Source organism: Orbicella franksi, chromosome 6 (genome assembly GCF_964199315.1).
Source record: "Orbicella franksi chromosome 6, jaOrbFran1.1, whole genome shotgun sequence".
Classification (NCBI taxonomy): domain Eukaryota; kingdom Metazoa; phylum Cnidaria; class Anthozoa; order Scleractinia; family Merulinidae; genus Orbicella; species Orbicella franksi.
The window spans coordinates 15,519,356-15,539,438 of NC_138150.1; the positions used below are offsets into that span (position 1 = coordinate 15,519,356).

Here is a 20,083-nt window from a genome sequence, read left to right on the forward strand (position 1 = left end):
TTGTTTCCTTTGGGAAAGTTTTTTTCTTATGCAATCATTTCCTGTAATATCGTTTTGTAGCACCAACATAACTGCCATGAAACTACTCTGTTTAGTAAACTTTGTATCTCAATAGGTCACTTTTGACATACTTAAATTCAGCTTGATGGTGAGGCCTAGAGGACACAAACAAAAGGAATGAATTAACAGTCCTGTCCTTCAATGCCCTTTATTTGTGTCCTCTGGGCCTCACTGACAAGCTGCATTTTAGTATATTGAAAACAGTCTATAGGGTCTTGTTCCTGGGGGATGGGGGTCTCTTCCTTCTCCCCATTTTGGGTGCACCTGGGTGGTTAGAAAATACTTCCCCATGGAAGTGTTGGGTTAACAAATAGGCCATATTCATATTCTGGGTATTGGACTGAAACTAGCTTGCAATGGAGGCTCATGCGGGGGGAATATCATGAAGAAAAGATGAATGTCATTTGCACTCGAAAAGACTCCTCACATTAGCCTCAGTTGCAAGCTAGCTCCAGTCCGATACTGGGAATACGAATACAGTGGAACCTCCTATAAGCAACCAGCCAAAATGTCAAGCCTTGGTGCTGGCTTATGGGAGGTGTTTGCTTACGAGAGCTTAGACCATAATGGTCAAAATTTTTTCTAATTAGAATATGGTTACTGCCGAGACTTGACCCATGTGCCAATGCTGATGCAATGTTTTATTCATGTAAAAGTCAATTTCGAGAAAAAAATCCGGTTCTTCCCATTGAGAAATTCCCATTTCTTGTACTAGCCAGGAATACAATAATGTCACACCTTTTTATCCATTTTTTGCTCCATTATCTGTTAAGTGGTCCCTAATGGGAGGTAAAAAACAAGGGAAAATTTCAAACTTTTAGTTCTAAAAGTGGTCGTGGTTGCTTATGAGAGGTGGTCGCTTTCAAGAGGTTCCAAATATAGTGATCTGACTTTGAAACTTCTGGTATTTTGGAAAACTGGTTGCTGAGGAGAGGTAGTAGCTTACAAGAGGTGGTTGCAACCGGAGGTTCGACTGTATGGCCTATTTATCAAAGCAATCTATGCAAAAAAGAATGTCAAAAAATCATGTCCTTTTCCCTACAATTGGAAATAGGGCCTTGCATTCTAGCTTGCCAAGCTTCTTAGTTCTTAGCACATTAACCAACATCCAGTGAGCCTTGAAATCTGAACGCTCCTCTTTCCCTCCAAGTTCATCTCCAAGTTTCCCCCTGCCTTCCTCTCTGACATCTTCCCTCTGGGGTCCAAGTTAGTGCTACTTTTGGGTATTCATTTGCATTCCTCATCAGCACATGACCAATCAGCTGCCAATGCCTTCTTTTTATCTGCTGTGTAATTTTTTCCATGTTTGTCCTTGATCTTCCTCTGTTTGACTGTCTCATTGTCCAGTAAATTCGCGGGTAAAATTTGACCAAGCTCAAAGTGAATGATAATCCGTTATAGTTGGTGGCCAAACAGAAGCATGTCATAGGCCATCAACTATCGTCCATTGTTTAACCAGGGCTAGTCTTGGACTTCCTGTACCTGTATCCATTCAAATTTGATGCTCTAATGAACCTTCATGAGGTCTTGAAGTTGCTAAACTGAAGTTCTGTTCTACATACTCAATTTCTCGGTGATAAAAGAATCACAGCACACTTGGTAAGAGATAAGTGGCTTTCAACACGTGACAAAAGAAAGACTGACTGGCTTCGAAATGGTGTTTCCTGTAACTGTTGACACACAAATTAGTCCGTTCTGTCATTTATCTCAATCAAACTGCTTTTCATAATTTTTTTTACATACTGTTTTTGGTGCATCTTCGTTTTCTTGTATTTTAATTGTTTTTGTTTTTGTTGTTGTTGTTGTTTTCTTTTTGCTTACACCACTGAGTGTAAACTGCAATCTTCTTCCCGGCTTATCTGAAAGATGAATGAGACCATGCGCAAAGTATAGAATTAAACTGCTGGAGGCATCGTGGGCGGGTGGTTAGAGCGCCGGATTTGAAAACCGTTCTGACCACTAGCTGATGTTGTTCTCGGTCTGCCTCCCGCCAGTTGGGATTTTTAACCTAGTTATGTTTATTTGAATATTTATTTGTCATTGTTTGTTTACATTGGTCCTGAAAAGCCCCAATGGGGAGTGACCAATTAAGTTAACACATACACATACACAAATCAATAAAAGCTCTTGACGAGTATGTTATACTTCTAGAATAAATATGAAGGGAAAATATTGTTAAAAGAAAACAAGTAAATAAAACCTTTTCTAATCCCTCTCTTTCTTAAACCAAGACCTAAAATTGCCCTCCATCTTTTGATAAAGCAAGCACAATTTCGACTTTTTTGCTATACCACTGGTTCCAGTGTTTATTAAATATTCTGTGTGAGCAGGTGTGAACTGTAGTGCAAAGTCTCTCTTGAGAAGACATAAGATCAGTGGAAATGCAAATATCTGTATTTTTTTTCTTTTGTTTCTTCACACGTTTCTCCTACTCTGCTGTTATTGCACTAACGTTTATTTTTACCACTTGTCCTTTCATTTTAGTCGATCGAGGTGTTCCCCTGAACGCCACTCCCTTTCCGGTTGTGGCAGGCGCAGGCAGGCGTTAGTCACCAGACTTCTGTGAGTTTCAGCAATAGTCAAACTTTGGAATTTTGCTTGTGGAGGGAAAAATAGAAAAGATTCAAGCATACTGTATTTAAGTTGCTTCTGGCTGTAAAGCCAGCCATGGCAAGTGCTTACCAACCTACAACAGTTCAGAAGGAAGAGAGGGAAGATGACGGTGCTACCGCTTTTTGTAACCCGTTTCACGGTCGAAGACATCGCGGCTTCGAGAATGAACGTAGACAAAACCGTCAGCACGAAGCTACAAGCAATAGGAACAGAGAAGAGAACGATGGAGTGAATCAGTGGTAATTACTATGATGATCTAACTCATCGTTTTCAAATTTATAATTTGATCTTCTTTTAGTGTTTAAATCATAAATATTTACCAAATCTAATATTGGGCATTATTATCGATCGTCACCTTTCTCAAAGCCCAAAATCGAACTCATTCAAGTTGTCGATTTCCAAGTCTTTCAACTGGGAATTTACTTGCACGATTAGCGTTCAAAGGTCGTCAAAGGTTAAGTTGAATCCCTTCTTGATGATTGTGGACGAAAAAATACAGTTTCTTATCTTTGTCCTTTTAAATTTCCAGGCTTCTTACGCGCTGTGTTTCAAGACAAAGTGCTCAAACTGAAGACGGCAGTGCTGTGCACACTCCTACAGGTTCGGAACACCATCTTCCACCATTTACAGGAGCTGTTCTTCCAAGCAAGCTTAGCCGCGCTCAAACAATCAAAAAGTGCGTATACCATTCGCTGATGATATTTTTATTTGTAGATGTCCAATTGTTGTGGTCTTGGTATTGTTCTTGGAGTTGAAATATGGCGGTCAATAACATATACGGCAAGGTAGAAAACATGTATTGCGATGTTACTCACTTCCGGTACAACACTTTGCTGTCGAAAACTTTGTATATCTGGGTCAGAGGAAGGCTTCATTACCATCAAAACACAGTGGTGATGAATTTTGATCATTTTATAAACCGTAAAATAGCGATGATCTTCTAAAACGAATTTGCCAAATCGCGTGTGCGATGTCCATTTTCTGTGCCCTGTCATGTCTTCGGCCTTTGTACGCAAAGCAATATTCATGCATAGCTTATATTATAGATTCAGCAGCGAAACCATATCTATAAAATATTCAATATAACAAAAATTATTTGCCAATCCGTCGTAAAGATGGCTTCCTCGGGTCGGGGCTCGATCGCCTCGGGTGCATCCAGTGTTTTCTACACCCAGCAACACCTAAATTTCGATGATCTGTCTGAACAAGAATATTACCCTGAGTTCATTCAGTATTTTCAAGACAGGGGGCCTCCAAGACCCAGTATAGGGAATACTAGCATTCCACGAATGGCAGCTAGGCCTAGCATAGCAAGTATATCAAACACTCTTAAGCGTGGGAAGAGGTAAGAAATTCAAACTGAAGGAGATAGTAAAGTCTAAAATTTAATCAGAGAGACATGACTGACTGCTCACACAATTATTTAATGTCAGCAGGTTGTGATCTAGTTATAAATGGCCTCAATAATTAACAGTGTTTGTGTTGACGCAGAAGGGCGTTGACTCTTGATTACACAGTAATTTGCTGAAGTGACCTTAAAAAATTGTCAAAACAATTATTTTCATGGCAGACATGACACAGTCAGGATCTTTTTGTTTACTCAAGAAGATTAGATGACCATTGGATTGTGACTTCAGGACTAATACTTAAAAGTCAATTTCAAGTCAGTTTTATTCAACTCGCGCAAACACGTTAAGGGAGTATTAAATTATCTATACAGAATCATAAATAGTATTATGGCAAAAATTCAAAATTAGTCATAATTTTGATATTAGAGATAGATAGAGAAAAAAGAGAAGAGCAAAGGAAACTAGTCTAGATACAATGTTAATTGTGTGGAGTTTAGGACCCTTAACATAGTCTGTGGAGCTAATGGAATAGATGAACCAAAGTAACTAACATTCTGCAAAGCAATACAGCATTGAATAACAATTAAGATAAAATGTATGACTTCCTGATCTAACTACTAAACGATTAACTATATTACAGCTAAGAATTTATACAATTGCTATAACTGCCAATCATAAAATCTCTAAAGTATGACAAAATCTATAAGAAAGAGTAATTTGCTTGATGAGCTCAAACTGTGGCAGTTAAATGGAGTCAATGTTTGAACTTTGCAGATTGTCGTATTTTTTTTAGTAATGACAAATTTTTTCCTCAAAGGAAAATACAAAATACTGTAAAAAGATTACCTTCATGAAGGACTACTAAACTATAGCATGCATATGGATAGACAGCCACAAATGAAAAAAATGTTCTTTTTTTCCCAGATACATTACATGTAATTTTGTAAGTTCAATACTAATAGAGACGTCCATATGTGATTTTGAAAGCTTTATAATCCCGTTGACAGGTAAATGATTTTTGTTACTTGTTCACAACCTTTTTAAAAAAAAAAAGACTTGGTTTTACTTTAAAATACACCTAACTTTTAGCGAAAAGTTTATTTTTCACTAAGATTGTCAAGAGTATTATCTCTTCCAGATTTGTTATTTTTCTTTGTTTATAAAACCGTCCATTCAACTTCTGTTTCATTTTGATACTCAAGTCCAGAGGTAAAACACTAATAATAATTATTATTGCTGACATCAGACCAGAAAAAGTGCGCCCATGTTTTAATTTCAGTACACTTGCACATTTACGTCTTTTCTAATTTGTCCTAGCTGTAGAAACAAGCATTCGTGAAGATAAAAGCTGTTCACTCAATGTCAGTTTAATTTAATATATACTTCCTCAATGGAGCGAGATTACTATTTTCTTTCTGCAAGTACTTTGTTTCTCTTTATTTGTGGAAACAATTTTCATGTTTTGACGTGTAGTTACAAGGAAAAAAATTATAATAAACCTAATGTGTAATATGTCAGCAGTTTCCGGTGATAACTATCTCATTAAAGTAGATACCGTAAAAACTCGTGTATAAGCCGCACTCGTATATAAGCCGCACCCCCAACTTTCGAGCTTGATTTTGAAAAAAAGAAAACTCTTTAAAAAGCGCTGAGCAAAAGAAAGTGATTACTTGTACATTGTAAGCTTGGTCAAATCTGATGCTGTGTATTTGCTGCGAGCTAAATAACTCTTGAAATACCTTTTACAAGCTATTCTTCAACGCAATTTCTGATATCCTCCTAAAGAGAGGCTCTTTTGACAAGATGTTGCCTTTATTGCTAAAGGCGATAGTGGAAAACGATGAAATTCAAACGGAAATCCGAGCAAAACAATCTCTGACCGATCGATGCAAAATGATTGCTTAGTAACCACGCAGTCATTTAAAGAGAGAGTCTGGACACAAGAGAAATACACACGCAACCGATAAGAAGTCTGGGCCGAGTCACGTAGATCGATCGAATTGAACGATCGAACGAACGATAAACAACATGGAAAAGTTCCATTTCACATCAGCTGTGCGTGGATACCATGTTTATAAACATGTATGGAAGCCTTCAATTGGTGAAAAACTTGTTGCTCGACGCGAGTTTAACAATCCTATGGATAAACACGCGGTGCAAGTTGTGAAGTACAAATGAAAGGAAGTACAAATGAATCGCTTGAAAGAACTACTCGCGAAGAAGATTCAGGTTTAAAACCTGAAGAGACAAAGGCTCCTTTAGGAGCCACCACTTCTATCAAAAGCAATGATCAACAACAGCAACAGGTTTCAAAATGTTGAATGTTTATTTACTTACGTTTTTAAGTACTATATCTGACCACTAACTAGGCAATTAGCTCCCTCTGAAAGCAATGGTCTCGTATATAAGCCGCACCCGCCATTTTGAGCCCAAAATTTCAGCAAAAAGGTGCGGCTTATACACGAGTTTTTACGGTACTTTAGAAGTCGACAAGATTTTTCTTTTGTGGTTGACCCAGGCACAAAGGCAGTATTAGTATTTTGATATACATTGAGCAGACATTGTGATGCATCCTCATGCACTCAATTCTTCTCCTGCTTAAGAGATGTCTAGAATTTGACCCCAAAATACCATGCTGTTGATAACATTGTAAAACAGCAATCTGCTTGACGTCTGATTGGTTGCTGCCTAGTTTTGAATACTAAAGAATCAGTTTGAGGGACTGTATTCATATCTCTGGTAGAGCTTTGTTATCTGAATGAATCTATTTGTGTTGAATCTTTAAAATAACAAAGAGGGAAGAAGGGAGTGGTCAAAGAGAGATACCTTGTTTTGAGATTTGCATCAGGATCTATCATTCAATTGCCATCAAATTTGGCATACAAACTTTAGTTATGTATAAAAATTACTGAAAAAGAATTGAAGGCACTATTGTAATTTTCCACTTAAATCACCAATATTCCTCAAAGGTAAAATGAAAATTTAAATACTCTTTCAGTTCCCTGTTCTGCTGCGCCCCTGACCCCTAGAGGAGATGTTGCTTTTCCCAGCATTTTTGCTGTTCTCCCAAACTATTAGCTGGTCACAGTTAGTGGGAGAGGCACAACAAGTGTAAACTAGGAGCCATTTCCATGAACACGACACAAGGACAGACCCAATGCTTGATCCAGAGGCTGTCATTTTAGTATAACAATAATGGCATCACACTTCCTTTGGGTTTAATGGTTCATGGGAATTGAAGAACCATCTGATGGTAATTATCTCAGCAATGTCCTTACCAGGATTTTCCTTGGGTGGTCTCAGGGCCCTCCTGTTTGGTAAATGGGGGTCCTGCAGGAACTTGAAAAGGGCGAGGGGTCAAAGTTTACTACAATCCTTGACTGTAGTTTTTGAAATGAAGTCAAAACCACGATGAACAAATAACATACAATAATGTAAGTGCATAATCCACATGGTCAGTTATTTTATCCAAGATGATGGCCAAAATCAAGCTTTGTTTAAGATATGTTTAACCAACAAAAATTAAACTGGTCAAAGGGCTTAACATGTTAATTTTCATGTGTTTTTTTTCATTTTATTATATTTCCAAGCTGAAAAAACTTAAATATTTGATTGTCAATAATTGAAGAAGCTAGTCATAAAAGGGGATAAGTGACGATTTTGGTTGCTTTTCTTTTTTCTTGCTCCAAATTAGCTGAATTTTTGCATGTGGTCTTCAATGTAATAGAAAAACGTGTTCCTGTATTTTTGCTGCTGGTTTTTGCTTCGCTTTATAAAGACGCCGCTAGGAAAACTGCGTGGTTTTTTGCATACGCAATATCCTGAAAACGAAGCAAGGTTTAGCGCAAAAACTACGGGACATTGCTAAACATACCTAAACAAAACTCTATGCGAAATTTGGAGCGTTTTCGACAAAGTTCACTTTTGATTAAAATACCTAACGCCCTTTTCCCGCCGAGGCTGCAAATAAACGAAGCCGGGCCTTTGTTATGATAAACAGAGCCGATCCTTTGTTATAATAACCAAGCCAAGCCTTTGTTATAAGTCGAAGTCTCGCCTTGGTTTATCATAACAAAGGATCGGTCCGCCGCGACCGCAGGGACTTTGATCTCACTTAGAAAGCAGCAAAATGTCAATTTCACGCAACGTATAAGCTCAAAAATGTTGATTTTAGGTCAAAAAAGGTTTAAATGTTGATTTCACGTTAACGCGTGACGGCAAGGATGTTGGTTTCACTTAGAAACCAGCAAAATGTCAATTTTACGCAGCGCATAAGCTCAATGATGTTGATTTCAGGTCTAAGTAGGTTGAAATGTTGATTTCACATTAACGCGTGACGGCAAGGAGGTTGATTTCTCTTAGAAACCAGCAAAATGTCAATTCCACGCCACGTATAAGCTCAAAAATGTTGATTTCAGGTCAAAAAAGGTTGAAATGTTGATTTCACGTTAACGCGTGATGGCAAGGAGGTTGATTTCTCTTAGAAACCAGCAAAATGTCAATTCCACGCAATGTACAAGCTCAAAAATGTTGATTTCAGGTCAAAAAAGGTTTAAATGTTGATTTCACGTTAACGCGTGACGGCAAGGATGTTGGTTTCACTTAGAAACCAGCAAAATGTCAATTTTACGCAGCGCATAAGCTCAATGATGTTGATTTCAGGTCTAAGTAGGTTAAAATGTTGATTTCACGTTAACGCGTGATGGCAAGGATGTTGGTTTCACTTAGAAACCAGCAAAATGTCAATTTTACGCAGCGCATAAGCTCAATGATATTGATTTCAGGTCTAAATAGGTTAAAATGTTGATTTCACGTTAACGCGTGACGGCAAGGATGTTGGTTTCACTTAGAGACCAGCAAAATGTCAATTTCACGCAGCGCATAAGCTCAATGATGTTGATTTCAGGTCTAAATAGGTTAAAATGTTGATTTCGCGTTAACGCGTGACGGCAAGGATGTTGGTTTCACTTAGAAAACGGCAAAATAGTAGGAGCCTGTGATGGGCTCCTGAAAATGGTAATTTCACGCAACATATAAGCTCAAAAATGCTGATTTCAGGTCAAAAAAAGGTGTAAATAAAAATAAAATGAAACAAATAAACATTTCAATGAACACTTTTTCAAATACGGCAACGTCTTCAATGGCTAAAAAATCACGAGATAAAATATAGTTTTCGACAAACGCGATCGTAGCTTTATGTCACGCACCGCCATAACTTCCAAGTTCAAAATGCGCTGGTACCTCTTATGTCTGATGAGGACAACAACTTTGGCGGCTGTTTAGTTTTGGATTTAAGAATTTGATGACTCCATGTGAAAACGCTCTATAAATAGGGCTGACAGATTAACAGATTAACCCTTCTGCGCAACGTACGGGTCTCCATACATCTGCATGTCCCCTGATCCCAGAAGCTCAAAACACTACAAATCATGCCGATTTGAAATAAAATCAACGCAAACTGGATCACAGATCTGTTACAATCGATCGCCACTTGCTGGCCATTATTATGTTTAAATCTAGTTACCAGTTCGAGAAACGTCCGCAGAACGTAATCGCAATGCATGCCGGGAAGGGTCTTTACACCTCGTGCGCGGGAAGACATGGCGGTCGATACAAGACAAATTTTATAAGTCTAAAACCAGTTCTCGCTTTCCAAACTTTGACGCTAGCAACGCTTGGCAAATGGGCCACAACTCACCAGAGGGTATTTTTCTTGGGCAAGAACTGCTCTTGGACTTTGCTACCTGGCTCGATCTGACTTCGAACGTCGATAACACGATTACGGTATATCAGCTGCCTTCGAAGTTTCAGAACACATTTTGATTCTTTAAAACGTGCTGATGACTTACGGGTTTATCGAGGCTTTATGATGCCTCTCAACCACCAGATAGGCACACAAGGTACTTTAAAACAATGCTTAAGATATTAGTTGACAGAGCTCTAATACGGCACATCTCTTTTTTGTTTGATGGCATTTTGTTTGACGCTCGATCGATTCACGTGTTGTGTTCACGTCACAATAACCGGTGTAAACAATCCGTTCCCAGATTTCCGCTCTATATGCTGTGGGATTTGGTTTTGACTTCATACACTATAAACAGTCTGCCTGTTTGCTGTTCAACAAATAAACTCCTAAAGACATGGCTAGGAAAAGCCAAGTTTTTTGCCTACGTTTTAACTCGAAAACAAAGCAAAAACCAGCGACAAAAATACAGAACCACATTTTTCTATTACATTGAAGACCACATGCAAAAATTCAGCTAATTTGGAGCAAGAAAAAAGAAAAGCAACCAAAATCATCACTTATCCCCTTTTATGACTAGCTTCTTCAATTGAAACATTGCTCACTTAATCCTGACCTGACTCTGTGCACCATCAATGGCACATTTACCGGTACTTGGATTTTAGTGCATTACTTCAAGGCTGCAGCCTGGTCAAAACATAAGATTGTGTTTGCAACTTGAATTGAAAGCCATCTGTGTTATTTCCCTTCTCAACAGGAAGATAATCAAAGGTACTGAAAACTTCTTTGGCCTTGGAGACTGTGATGAACAACATGACCATCTACAAAGAAAGTGGACCCAGAGAAGAAAACGGCACTACCACAAACGTTATGGTCTTCTGTTTGACGCCCATGCTGAAGATGCCGTGGATAATTTCCCTCAATCAGGCAAACGTGGAACAATTGGGACAGGCAGTATTAGCAGCTATCAGAGCTCGCATCCACCTGACCCTGATCTTGTACGAACGATGAGTAGACGGGAATCAGTAGCCACCATGGCTTGGAAAAAGATGAAGAAGATTAAAAATGATCCTGGGGTACCTTTTTAATCTTTATTTGTGTTATGTGCTGTTAGCAATATGTGGCATTATGGTTAGTGAGGAAGTTGTAAAAGCTTGAAGTTCAGCTCAATGATCTGCATAGATTTCATTGAACTATTTTCTGAAGATATGGCATCACAGTTAAACATTAATCATGAATCAACAGTTTGTTAGGAAGGCAGTGATAATGAAGATAATTTGGTTGAAGAAATGTAAAATAATAAAAGAGAATAATTAGTCCCAGCTGTTTCTTTTCCAAATTTTCCCTACAGACTTTTAAATCCCCTGGAAGGTCCCAGCCAGTTAGTACATTACTGGAGGCTGGGCGGAGCTTTTCACCAGCTGTTATGTCTCAATCAGAGGGTGATGAAGTGGACAGTGCCTTTCCTGGTGATGGTGTAAGTTAATTATTTTGTTTTGCATCATATTTGAAAAAAAAAACATTGTGTAAGGTTTTAAGTTACTGTAATCATGGTAAAACCACTTTTTGGGGGTGGGATGGAGGTTGGATCCTGTGAGAGAACCTTAAGAACTCCCTTAAGAACTAGAGATACCCCTCAAATCCTGTCAACAATTTATTTTACATTTTAAATTTTACAGAATTTTTTCTTTGGTGGGATACTAGTGGCAAAACCTGTGATTTCCTACAGGAGCGTAAGATACTGATGGGATCCTGTGAATGTATTTTACTTATTGTTTTAAAACAGATTTTACTTTTTTTAGGGAATCGACCATCGTGACATTGATGATGACGTCTTCTTTAATTTTATGAGTGAGAAACCTAGACGAAGGTTTGACAAACCAGGATTTCTTCCTGGAATCCAAGAAGAAGAGAAACCTGTCCCACCTGTTCCACAGGAAGCAAAAGATGAAGTTGAGGGACCCCCGTAAGTCTTGAATAATAATATAAAGTGTTGAACAAATGATAACGCTATGTCAAAAATAAATAAATATGGGCTATTGACCAAGCATGTGGTCTAGATTGCTTAATACTGGCCAAGATATTTTTTTTATCTGTTTATGGACTGAGGTGCAATCAAAGTCAGTGATCATGTAAAAAAAGAAGTCGAGCCACCTTGACCAAACAAACAGTCAATTTGTTCTGACTTGTACCTCTGTGCTTGAGTTCACTGAACCCATTTTATGGCAACTTATGCATTGAAAATCATAATACAGCCCCAGACTCTTAAAAGTGTAATGATACAAGCCTGACTAAGTTCAAAAGGGCATAGAAAATCAAGGATTCCATGACCAAAAACTTTTACATGTTCATTTGCCCTGCTAAGAAACCAATAAATCAGCTTCACATTTTTGCAGACCACTCGGTAGAATACAGTGTGTGTAATAACAGGGAGATATAATAATGTAAGTTCTGCGTCAAAGATTGAGCCATCAGTTATCATGATATACCATAATTATTAACAAATAAAGAAGCCTAAGCCGTGTATTACACTGTGATAAAACACGATGGGCATTTGAGAACAGGAGTGAAATGTAGAAAACACGAGCCTGAGGCGATTGTTTTCTATATTTTTCAAGTGTTCTCAAATGTTCAGAGTGTTTTATCACAGTGTAATACACAGCTTAGGCTTCTTCATTTGCTTTATGATATAGCGCTAATGTGGCGAAAAACAATAAAACTCGCTTTTTCTATGTTTTATCCTCTGATAGAACATGGGTTTTTGACCAATTAGGGTGCGTGCAGGGTCCTATCTCTATTGTAATTATTAATAAATTATTGCAGGAGGCCACCCATTCGCAGCACTCGAGGACAGAGGATTAGAGATAGACCCCGAGTCACTAATGCCAATCGTCGTGAATATGGTAAAGGGCTGGTTGGCAGATGGTTAAACAGAACTATCAAGCGAAAACGTCTGACAAGCACAATCAAAAAACAGATGGAATCACTTACTGATCATAGGTAGGTGTAATGTTGTTAAGTTTCTATGGAACACTAGCACACAAGCATACCCACAGGAAATTGTTTACATCTAACATTCATTCCCACTCTCTTTGGTGTTGTAAGTTAATGGTTTGACACTGACTATTTTTTGATGTATTGTTCAAGATGTTTCGGCTGGTGCTTGAGCCTTCATCAGTTGAAAATATTAATGTTAGTATGCATGATTCAAAAAGCAGCACGTGGAAAATTCAGAGGAAAATTCTGCATGAAGTTTGAAGAAAACGTAGCGTGAGACTTATGCACGTGCCAAAAACTTGTAGACTTCTGGGATGGCGATGTGGTCATTTCCAGATTGCGGAAACCTTTATTGATCCTTTATTGGTGTGCTTGAGCTGACATTTTGTAAGGTGAATGGACCATGTATTTATGTGTGATTTGGGGGTTATTACATTTGCAAGTTGGAGAATGTAATTCATTTAGCTGAGTGGAAAATTGCAAAAACCAAGGTAATAAAAGAAGAATATATTGCAGCTAAATAATTCCTCCTTTGTCTTGTGTCCAAAAATGTCAGTCAAAACTGACCGAGTGTTCTTGATATTGAAGTTATCAATTAAAAATTACTTTAAGATTTATGTCAGACCTCCACTTCTCAACTGAAGAGTTTATTCTTCTAATTGAGAAGATAGATAGATTGGTTACAGGCATGTGAGAATTTGGCTGGTTGCACAACATTTTCATTGGTTATCATCAGTAGCACAATACAGTAACACTAGCATTTGCTGTACACCTCATTCTTTTCATCATTCATCTTTTACAACCAAGGAATTGCTGCTAACCAAGGTTTGCTTTTGTGCAAATTTGTGAAGCCTAATTGTATTCTTGTGTTGCTAATGGTTGAGAATTTGGAAAACTGAAGAGAAGACATTTGACTTCATTGCCTCATTGCCGGTAGAAATGCTTGACAAGCATTGTTTGTCAGTTCTTAACTTTTGTAATAAGTTTAGTTAACTTTTTTTGCGTTTATCCCTAATCAGTAGTTATCTTTGACTAGGGATAAATTTGAAAAAAACCGATAACTAACTCAAAATAAAAAAAAAAAAGTAAAAATTGATTGAGATCAAAAATTAACTACAAAACGTGTTTTCTCGCTATCATATTCATCAGACAATAGTATAAGAGTGGTTTGCAATTCAATTTTTGTAAAACCATAACAAAAACCAAAGTTATCACTCTGGTCAATCAGAAAGGATGCAGACAATCCAGTGAATGACAGTGAACCAATCATAACTGGAGGCAATACATCTAGCAGAATGAAGTTATTATCATTTAATAACTGTCATGAAGGATGGGATAATTTATCATTATTATTATTATTATTATTATTATTGTTATTATTATTAGTAATCATACGGTTTCGAGTTCAATTTGGAATTAATTTGTACGAGTGAGTTTTTCAAAAAGCTGAAATTGCACAAGCCGCTTCAGTGAGTGCAATTTGAGCTTTTTGAAAAACTTACAAGTGCAAATTAATTCCAAATTGAACGAGAAAAACCATATGATTACTCATTAATAATATAAGCATGAAAAAACTTGCGTGGAGGAAGTGCCGGAAGACCTTTCTTGAAGCCATTTTTTCTCATTAATCAAGAAAACTTTTTTCAAAGTTTCCGCACAAAATTTTCCTCATCATTTTACGTAATACCATTGGCTTTGAAAATTTCCCATTTTCTTTCAGCCAATCATAATCCAGAATTATGATGTGTAATTTGCACTGGTGTTACACTTGAACTGCACTGCTCTCAGCCAATCAGAGTCAAGTAATTTTTTCATGTATATTATGATTATTATTATTATTTATCACAGTTATTATCATGAAGCATGGGAAACCTGTGCACACAAGTCACAATAACTATTGGTTTGGAGTCTTTTAAGTCAATACTCTTAATGTCCTGGCCCAGATCCTTGTTTACAATATTTGCCTCATTAGCATAAGCAATTCAGTTTCTGTTGGAGGTACAAATAAATCAGTTCTGAATATTGAAAGGTCATAGTACGATTAACTCTGCCAATGAGTATGAGCCTGATGTATATTTGAATACTTTTTGTGCAACACAGGTTTAAAAACTCAAAATTTTACAAAGAATGTGTGAGCTCATTAGCGCTTTTGCCACCCAGAAATTTTGCAGTTTTTGAAAGACAATATCTCCTTGAATATTAGACCCAAAGAGCTAAAAATTTCACCATGTTTTAAGTTTCACCAGCTCTTTAGCTCCCTGGAGTCAATTCATATCTAACATGTGTCCTTCCATACACAAAGCTGTATGCAAATGAGCAAAAATGTAAACAATGACGTCAGCATGAATCCCCCTATAATGCTATTCACCTGATAAATCACTATACTGTGGATTGTGCATTTGTGGTTTGTTTTGTCAGCACTTATCCACTGTATAGTGATTAACCTAGTGGATAGGTTATCCAGCCTTCGAACAACTGGGGCCTGATGCAATATCACAGCTGATGTGAATTACCATTCATTTGATACTCATAGACAAGTGAAAACTGCTCTAGGGCATGTAGTGAGATATTTAAAATATTTTTGTTTTCTTTCAGACCTTTCTTTACGTATTGGATTTCTTTTGTACAATTAATTGTACTTATCGTGGGCTTGGCCGTACATGGATTTGCGCCCATTGGTTTCACAGAGACAATAAAAGAAGAGTTGGTAATTTTACATTAGTTGATTTCTGTAGTCTACTCTGATTAAAATTGCTAGAAATTTGTTGAATAATGTAAAATAACTAGCCAAGGTTAGAAGAAGTTGTATTAAGCAGGGATGTACACTTGTCTAATGGACCTCGTGGTGGCCAGTGTTGCTGTGTTTTGTTCTTGAGCAATACAATTTACTTTCACGGTACCTCCAAGTACAACCTCTTCACACTGTGAAATGTGCAAATTATACCTGGGTTTCACTTCAGCAAAGACCAAAAGGCATAACAAATTAAAAATTTCCCCAGTAGATTATATTACTAGTTTTCAAGATTTGATACACTGATGAAAGTTAATATCAATGTGGTAACTATTGATCCGTTGGTTAAGAAATGTCTGCCAAACGTATTTTAATCTGCTACAGTTCTGAAATGCAAGGCTATTCTGTTTTGTAAAACATCCCTTAAGGGCTGGGGTTGCAAAAAAACCCTGATCTTTTATCTGTGGTGACTGAGAAGAAAGACAGACCTCTCCCTTTACAGGTGTAATAACATTATTGTTCCCCTGGAAGAGATTCTTTCGAGATTTGTCCAAAACATCTTTTCCATGCTGATTATGTAGCACAACAGAGATCCATGGTGGGTCTCTCTAGTATTTACGTCACTTGGTTTTCTTGTGTATTAAATAGCAACCAATCCCAGACATTAAATCACTATTCATCACTTTGGAATTTTGTTGGTTAAACTTTAGATATCCTCAAGTAGAGGAAAGAATTGATAACACAAAGCTCATTTAGGTTGATGGTTCAACTTAAATATCACCAGTTTAACATAAATGGCATAGCAATAATAATATTATTGTTATTGTGCTCTCTGTTATCATTGAAAGCCTTCCCTTTGGCTTTGATTGTAGATTGATAAAAGTCAAAAAGGAACACTTATTCCTACGTTTGTGGCACGGGCAGTACCTGACAACTTCTGGATTGGTCCTGATCAAGTAAGAATGTTGAAATTTTGAACATAGTAGTGATCATTCCCATCTGTTAGTCAGTCATATGTTTTAATAGGCCAAATCAGAAGCAAAATATAATAGAAGGAAAGATATACTGATTTGCTCTGTTACATCATCTTTTGTGATAATGTACAAAATTCCCTTCAAAAATGACTGTGTAAAGACTGCTCAGAATGAAATTCTGTACTAAGGTGTAACTCACAGGTAACAATGCTAAAAGAAATACAGATGGTTTAGATTACAAAGAAAATAAAAACCTAAAAAATGCCACATTGCAGTGTGTGCGTAGCACCTTTAATTTTTCTATTTCTTTCATGTATGTGATTTCAAAACGACAACTTGATGAACTTGTGCTGAACATTATTAATATGTTTTGTTTTGTTTTGTTTTTCAGGCGGGTTTGATCAAAATGGGGGCTAAGTTTGCTCCATGCATGCGCAGTGATAAGCGACTGAAAGAACTGCTGGCAGAAGACAAGAAATTTGAAAGTGACACAGGTTGTTGTGTTAAATCAGACGACTCAGGATGCATCCAGACGTCAGAGAAAGAGTGTTCAGTGAGTCATGTTCACCAAACATAAACCCCTTTGTGCACCGTCTGATTTCTTTCAAATCAGTAATCTCGACGCAAATGAGTACTTCAGTAAACCTGGCCTCATCTGATTAGTAGCTGGATTCTAATTCACGGATAATTTGGTTTTTATTTGCAGACAGCATTCGCTTACTTCTACAAGTATTCCAAAAAGGATAACAATACAAGAGTTGTTTGTGGACAAGACCCAGAGTGAGTATTCAAAAATATGTTTATACTCACTCCTCCTGGCCTGTCAAATGGGCACGCTTTTCTCCAGAGTATTTCCATCTCTCTCCCTAAAAGCTAGTCTATCGCAGGGTTACCCCCAGCATTTACCGTGGCGGAGCTCATTTTTACTTCCGGCTGCATCTCGAGAGGCGCTGTGAGAGTTAAGTGTTTCAACACAGTAACCCAGCTAGGACTAAGCTTGAACTCAGACCACTTTAAACAGAGGCCAGCAAATAGCACAAGCGAGACACAAATCATGTCTTGCCAAATCTGTTGTCATGAATTCCAGAGCCTTTGTAATTACTTGTCAACCAAATTAGTTACTTGGCTCCTGAATTCCATATTTTGTTTACGATTCACATGAACAAATTTGTGCGAAAAACAAGATCTGATTTTTTCATCAGACAATGAATTAACCATTTATTGATATAGTTCATATCTGTTGAATTTCTTAGACTTGTTCGTAAACTTAAGTCGGAAAAAATTCCTGATTACTGAAGCTGGTTTTTTGTTGAATAGCACGTGTTTAGAGCCTCCCTCAGTGGAACCCTATAAATGGGATTCTACAGACATCACCAAATGGCCTGTAAGTATTGCTCATCTAAAGTGTCTTTGTCATTTATGGGTATTGACCAAGTTTGCTGTGGGAAGGACATGCGAGATGATTTTCTTTAAATGATCATGAGATGATGAATTTGATGATCATACACACAATGAAACCTTTGCTATCATGGACTCAGTTTTCTTGAACTCACGTTTCAACTCAAATCTTTTTCCCTTGGATATGATTTTCAGTCATGTACTTTAGGTTATCTTGTTTTCCCGCCATCTTTAACTATTTGTTGCGTCCCTTTAGAGTTCAGAGAGTGGAGTTCAATTGCATTTTCAGTTAAAGCTCTTGGAATTTCATCAAGCCTCTCTCTTTCCCGCCAGTGCCTGTCACAGTATTATGTTAGTTTGTCGGGTTGTTTTCCACAGTTACCAAGTCTATCATAAGTCAGAACTTTTTGCAGTGAAGAATTGCAAAATCATCATCACTTGATTGCAGTTTTTGAGCCAACGGTGCGTGAAATGGCTTGTTAAAAAAACCCAGACCTCTGGGATCAGAAGTATTGAAAAATTCAGGCTTTAAGAGATTTTTGGGATTGATTTTTGGTTTTATTTTCAGACTGAATGGGTTTAAGTTACTGTGAACTTGTATGGCGCACTAGTAGCTTGCTGTTTCTTGGATATATACATATATATAAAAAAGAGCCAAATTGTCTTTGGCTGCTACTTTTGTCTCAAACATGGAATAGATAACAAGAGGAGATCTTTCATTGCAGGTTTGTAAAGAATCTAAACCTAACTTATCGCCGGCTGAATACCCACACATGACATGTGAAATCCACGGCCGCCCATGCTGTATGGGCAACGAGGCTATATGTAAGATTGTCAGCAAGGACGAGTGTGAATTTTATGGCGGAAGATACCATGAAAATTACACGCTTTGTTCTCAGGTGAGTAGCTTGCTTCGCTCTAGGAAAGGTGGGGAGACTGAGCACTAGTCTCTTAGCCGAAGAGTCTACGGCACGTGCATGAAAGGATTGCTAACACACTTTTGAAGACACGTATGCAACATTTAGGGGAGGCCTTATGGTTTTCTTGCAGGATCGCTGTAGTACGTGTCATAAGTGTTAAGCTTGAGGCGTGCCATTCTCTTCCCCAGAGCCACCCCCCATCTTAACCGGCGGGGGCTTGGAGCGAGGAAAACGTACCTTTGATTGGCTAGATTCTTGGACCAGGATTTTCACCAACTTAACGCTGGTTTCCTTCCTGAAAATGTCCACTGACTGACCTCTGACTAAGACAGTTCGATTACAGCACCTGTAGTACTTGACAAATTTTAACAAGGGAATTAAAAACCGAGATAAAATTTTAACGAAGCCAATTTCAATCTCCCTGAAAGTCTGTAGGTGAATTGATTGTCGAAAGGTTTTAGTTTAGAGATCAACTAGGAGATAGTTTTGACAAGGAGACCAGCTCTGATATACTGAAAATGTTAGTCCAAGAATCTAGCCTATCAAATGTGTCTCCAGAACCACCTTATCCTGGTGCAAGGTCCCCCGCTGGCTTAGAGCGAAAGACGGCTATGGGAAAGGGAATGGAGTTACGAGTTTCTCTTGCTACACGTGACACCGTCAAACATGGGGGTCTAGAAATGGTTCTGATTCTTGAATAATCACATGATCCAATAACTGAAAGGAATTTTTGAATGGTTGTGTTTTTACGCAGTGAATTAATTTAGTCAGTGTAGTGATATTCTGAAGTGTCAGCCGTCTTCCGGGGACCCCAGGCTGGGGGTTAAGCCCGAGAAGACAGTTGACACTCCGAACTAATGCGGTGAACGTTTCTTCTTTTCCCAGGTGGATTGCTTGAGTCAAACGTGTGGAATGTTGTCTTTCCACCGCAAGGAACAGCCAGACCAAGTGTATCGTCTTTGGATGGCAATTTTCGCTCATGCTGGGTATACCAACATTATAGTACAATATATAAACGAGAATTATATAAACAATAGCCTTCGGTTGGCGCGTAAATATGAACCTCATCGGATATTGGCAAGCTATGGTAGCGTGAGGTAACTTATACCAATCGCACGAGAGAGAAAGTAATGGATGGACTGTAAAACTGTACATAGACGTCAGCGTATTGATAAAAATATAACCACTGAAAGTCACGAAAAAAAAGGTGCATTCCATTGAGGCAACAGTTGGTGATCTTTTTTACTCTCTACACTTGCCCGCTTGAAAATGAATTGAAACTGTAAAAAAAAATTAGG

General features: G+C 37.8%; 1 protein-coding gene across 3 annotated transcripts in view; it reads left to right on the plus strand.

The window, feature by feature from the left end:
* The window catches only part of LOC145489794 (inactive rhomboid protein 1-like), a 27,183-nt gene continuing 7,100 nt past the window's right edge, over window positions 1-20,083 (plus strand). For 2 of the 3 annotated variants that reach the window (XM_081468847.1, XM_081468844.1), the window contains exons 1-13: window positions 1-2,912; window positions 3,203-3,349; window positions 10,523-10,841; window positions 11,117-11,242; window positions 11,568-11,731; window positions 12,589-12,765; window positions 15,358-15,469; window positions 16,366-16,449; window positions 16,859-17,020; window positions 17,174-17,247; window positions 17,785-17,851; window positions 18,591-18,764; window positions 19,671-19,771. In XM_081468847.1, coding sequence (XP_081324973.1) covers window positions 2,728-2,912; window positions 3,203-3,349; window positions 10,523-10,841; window positions 11,117-11,242; window positions 11,568-11,731; window positions 12,589-12,765; window positions 15,358-15,469; window positions 16,366-16,449; window positions 16,859-17,020; window positions 17,174-17,247; window positions 17,785-17,851; window positions 18,591-18,764; window positions 19,671-19,771 — 1,892 coding nt within the window. In that variant the 5' untranslated portion in view covers window positions 1-2,727. The other variant, XM_081468845.1, reaches the window with a different exon arrangement.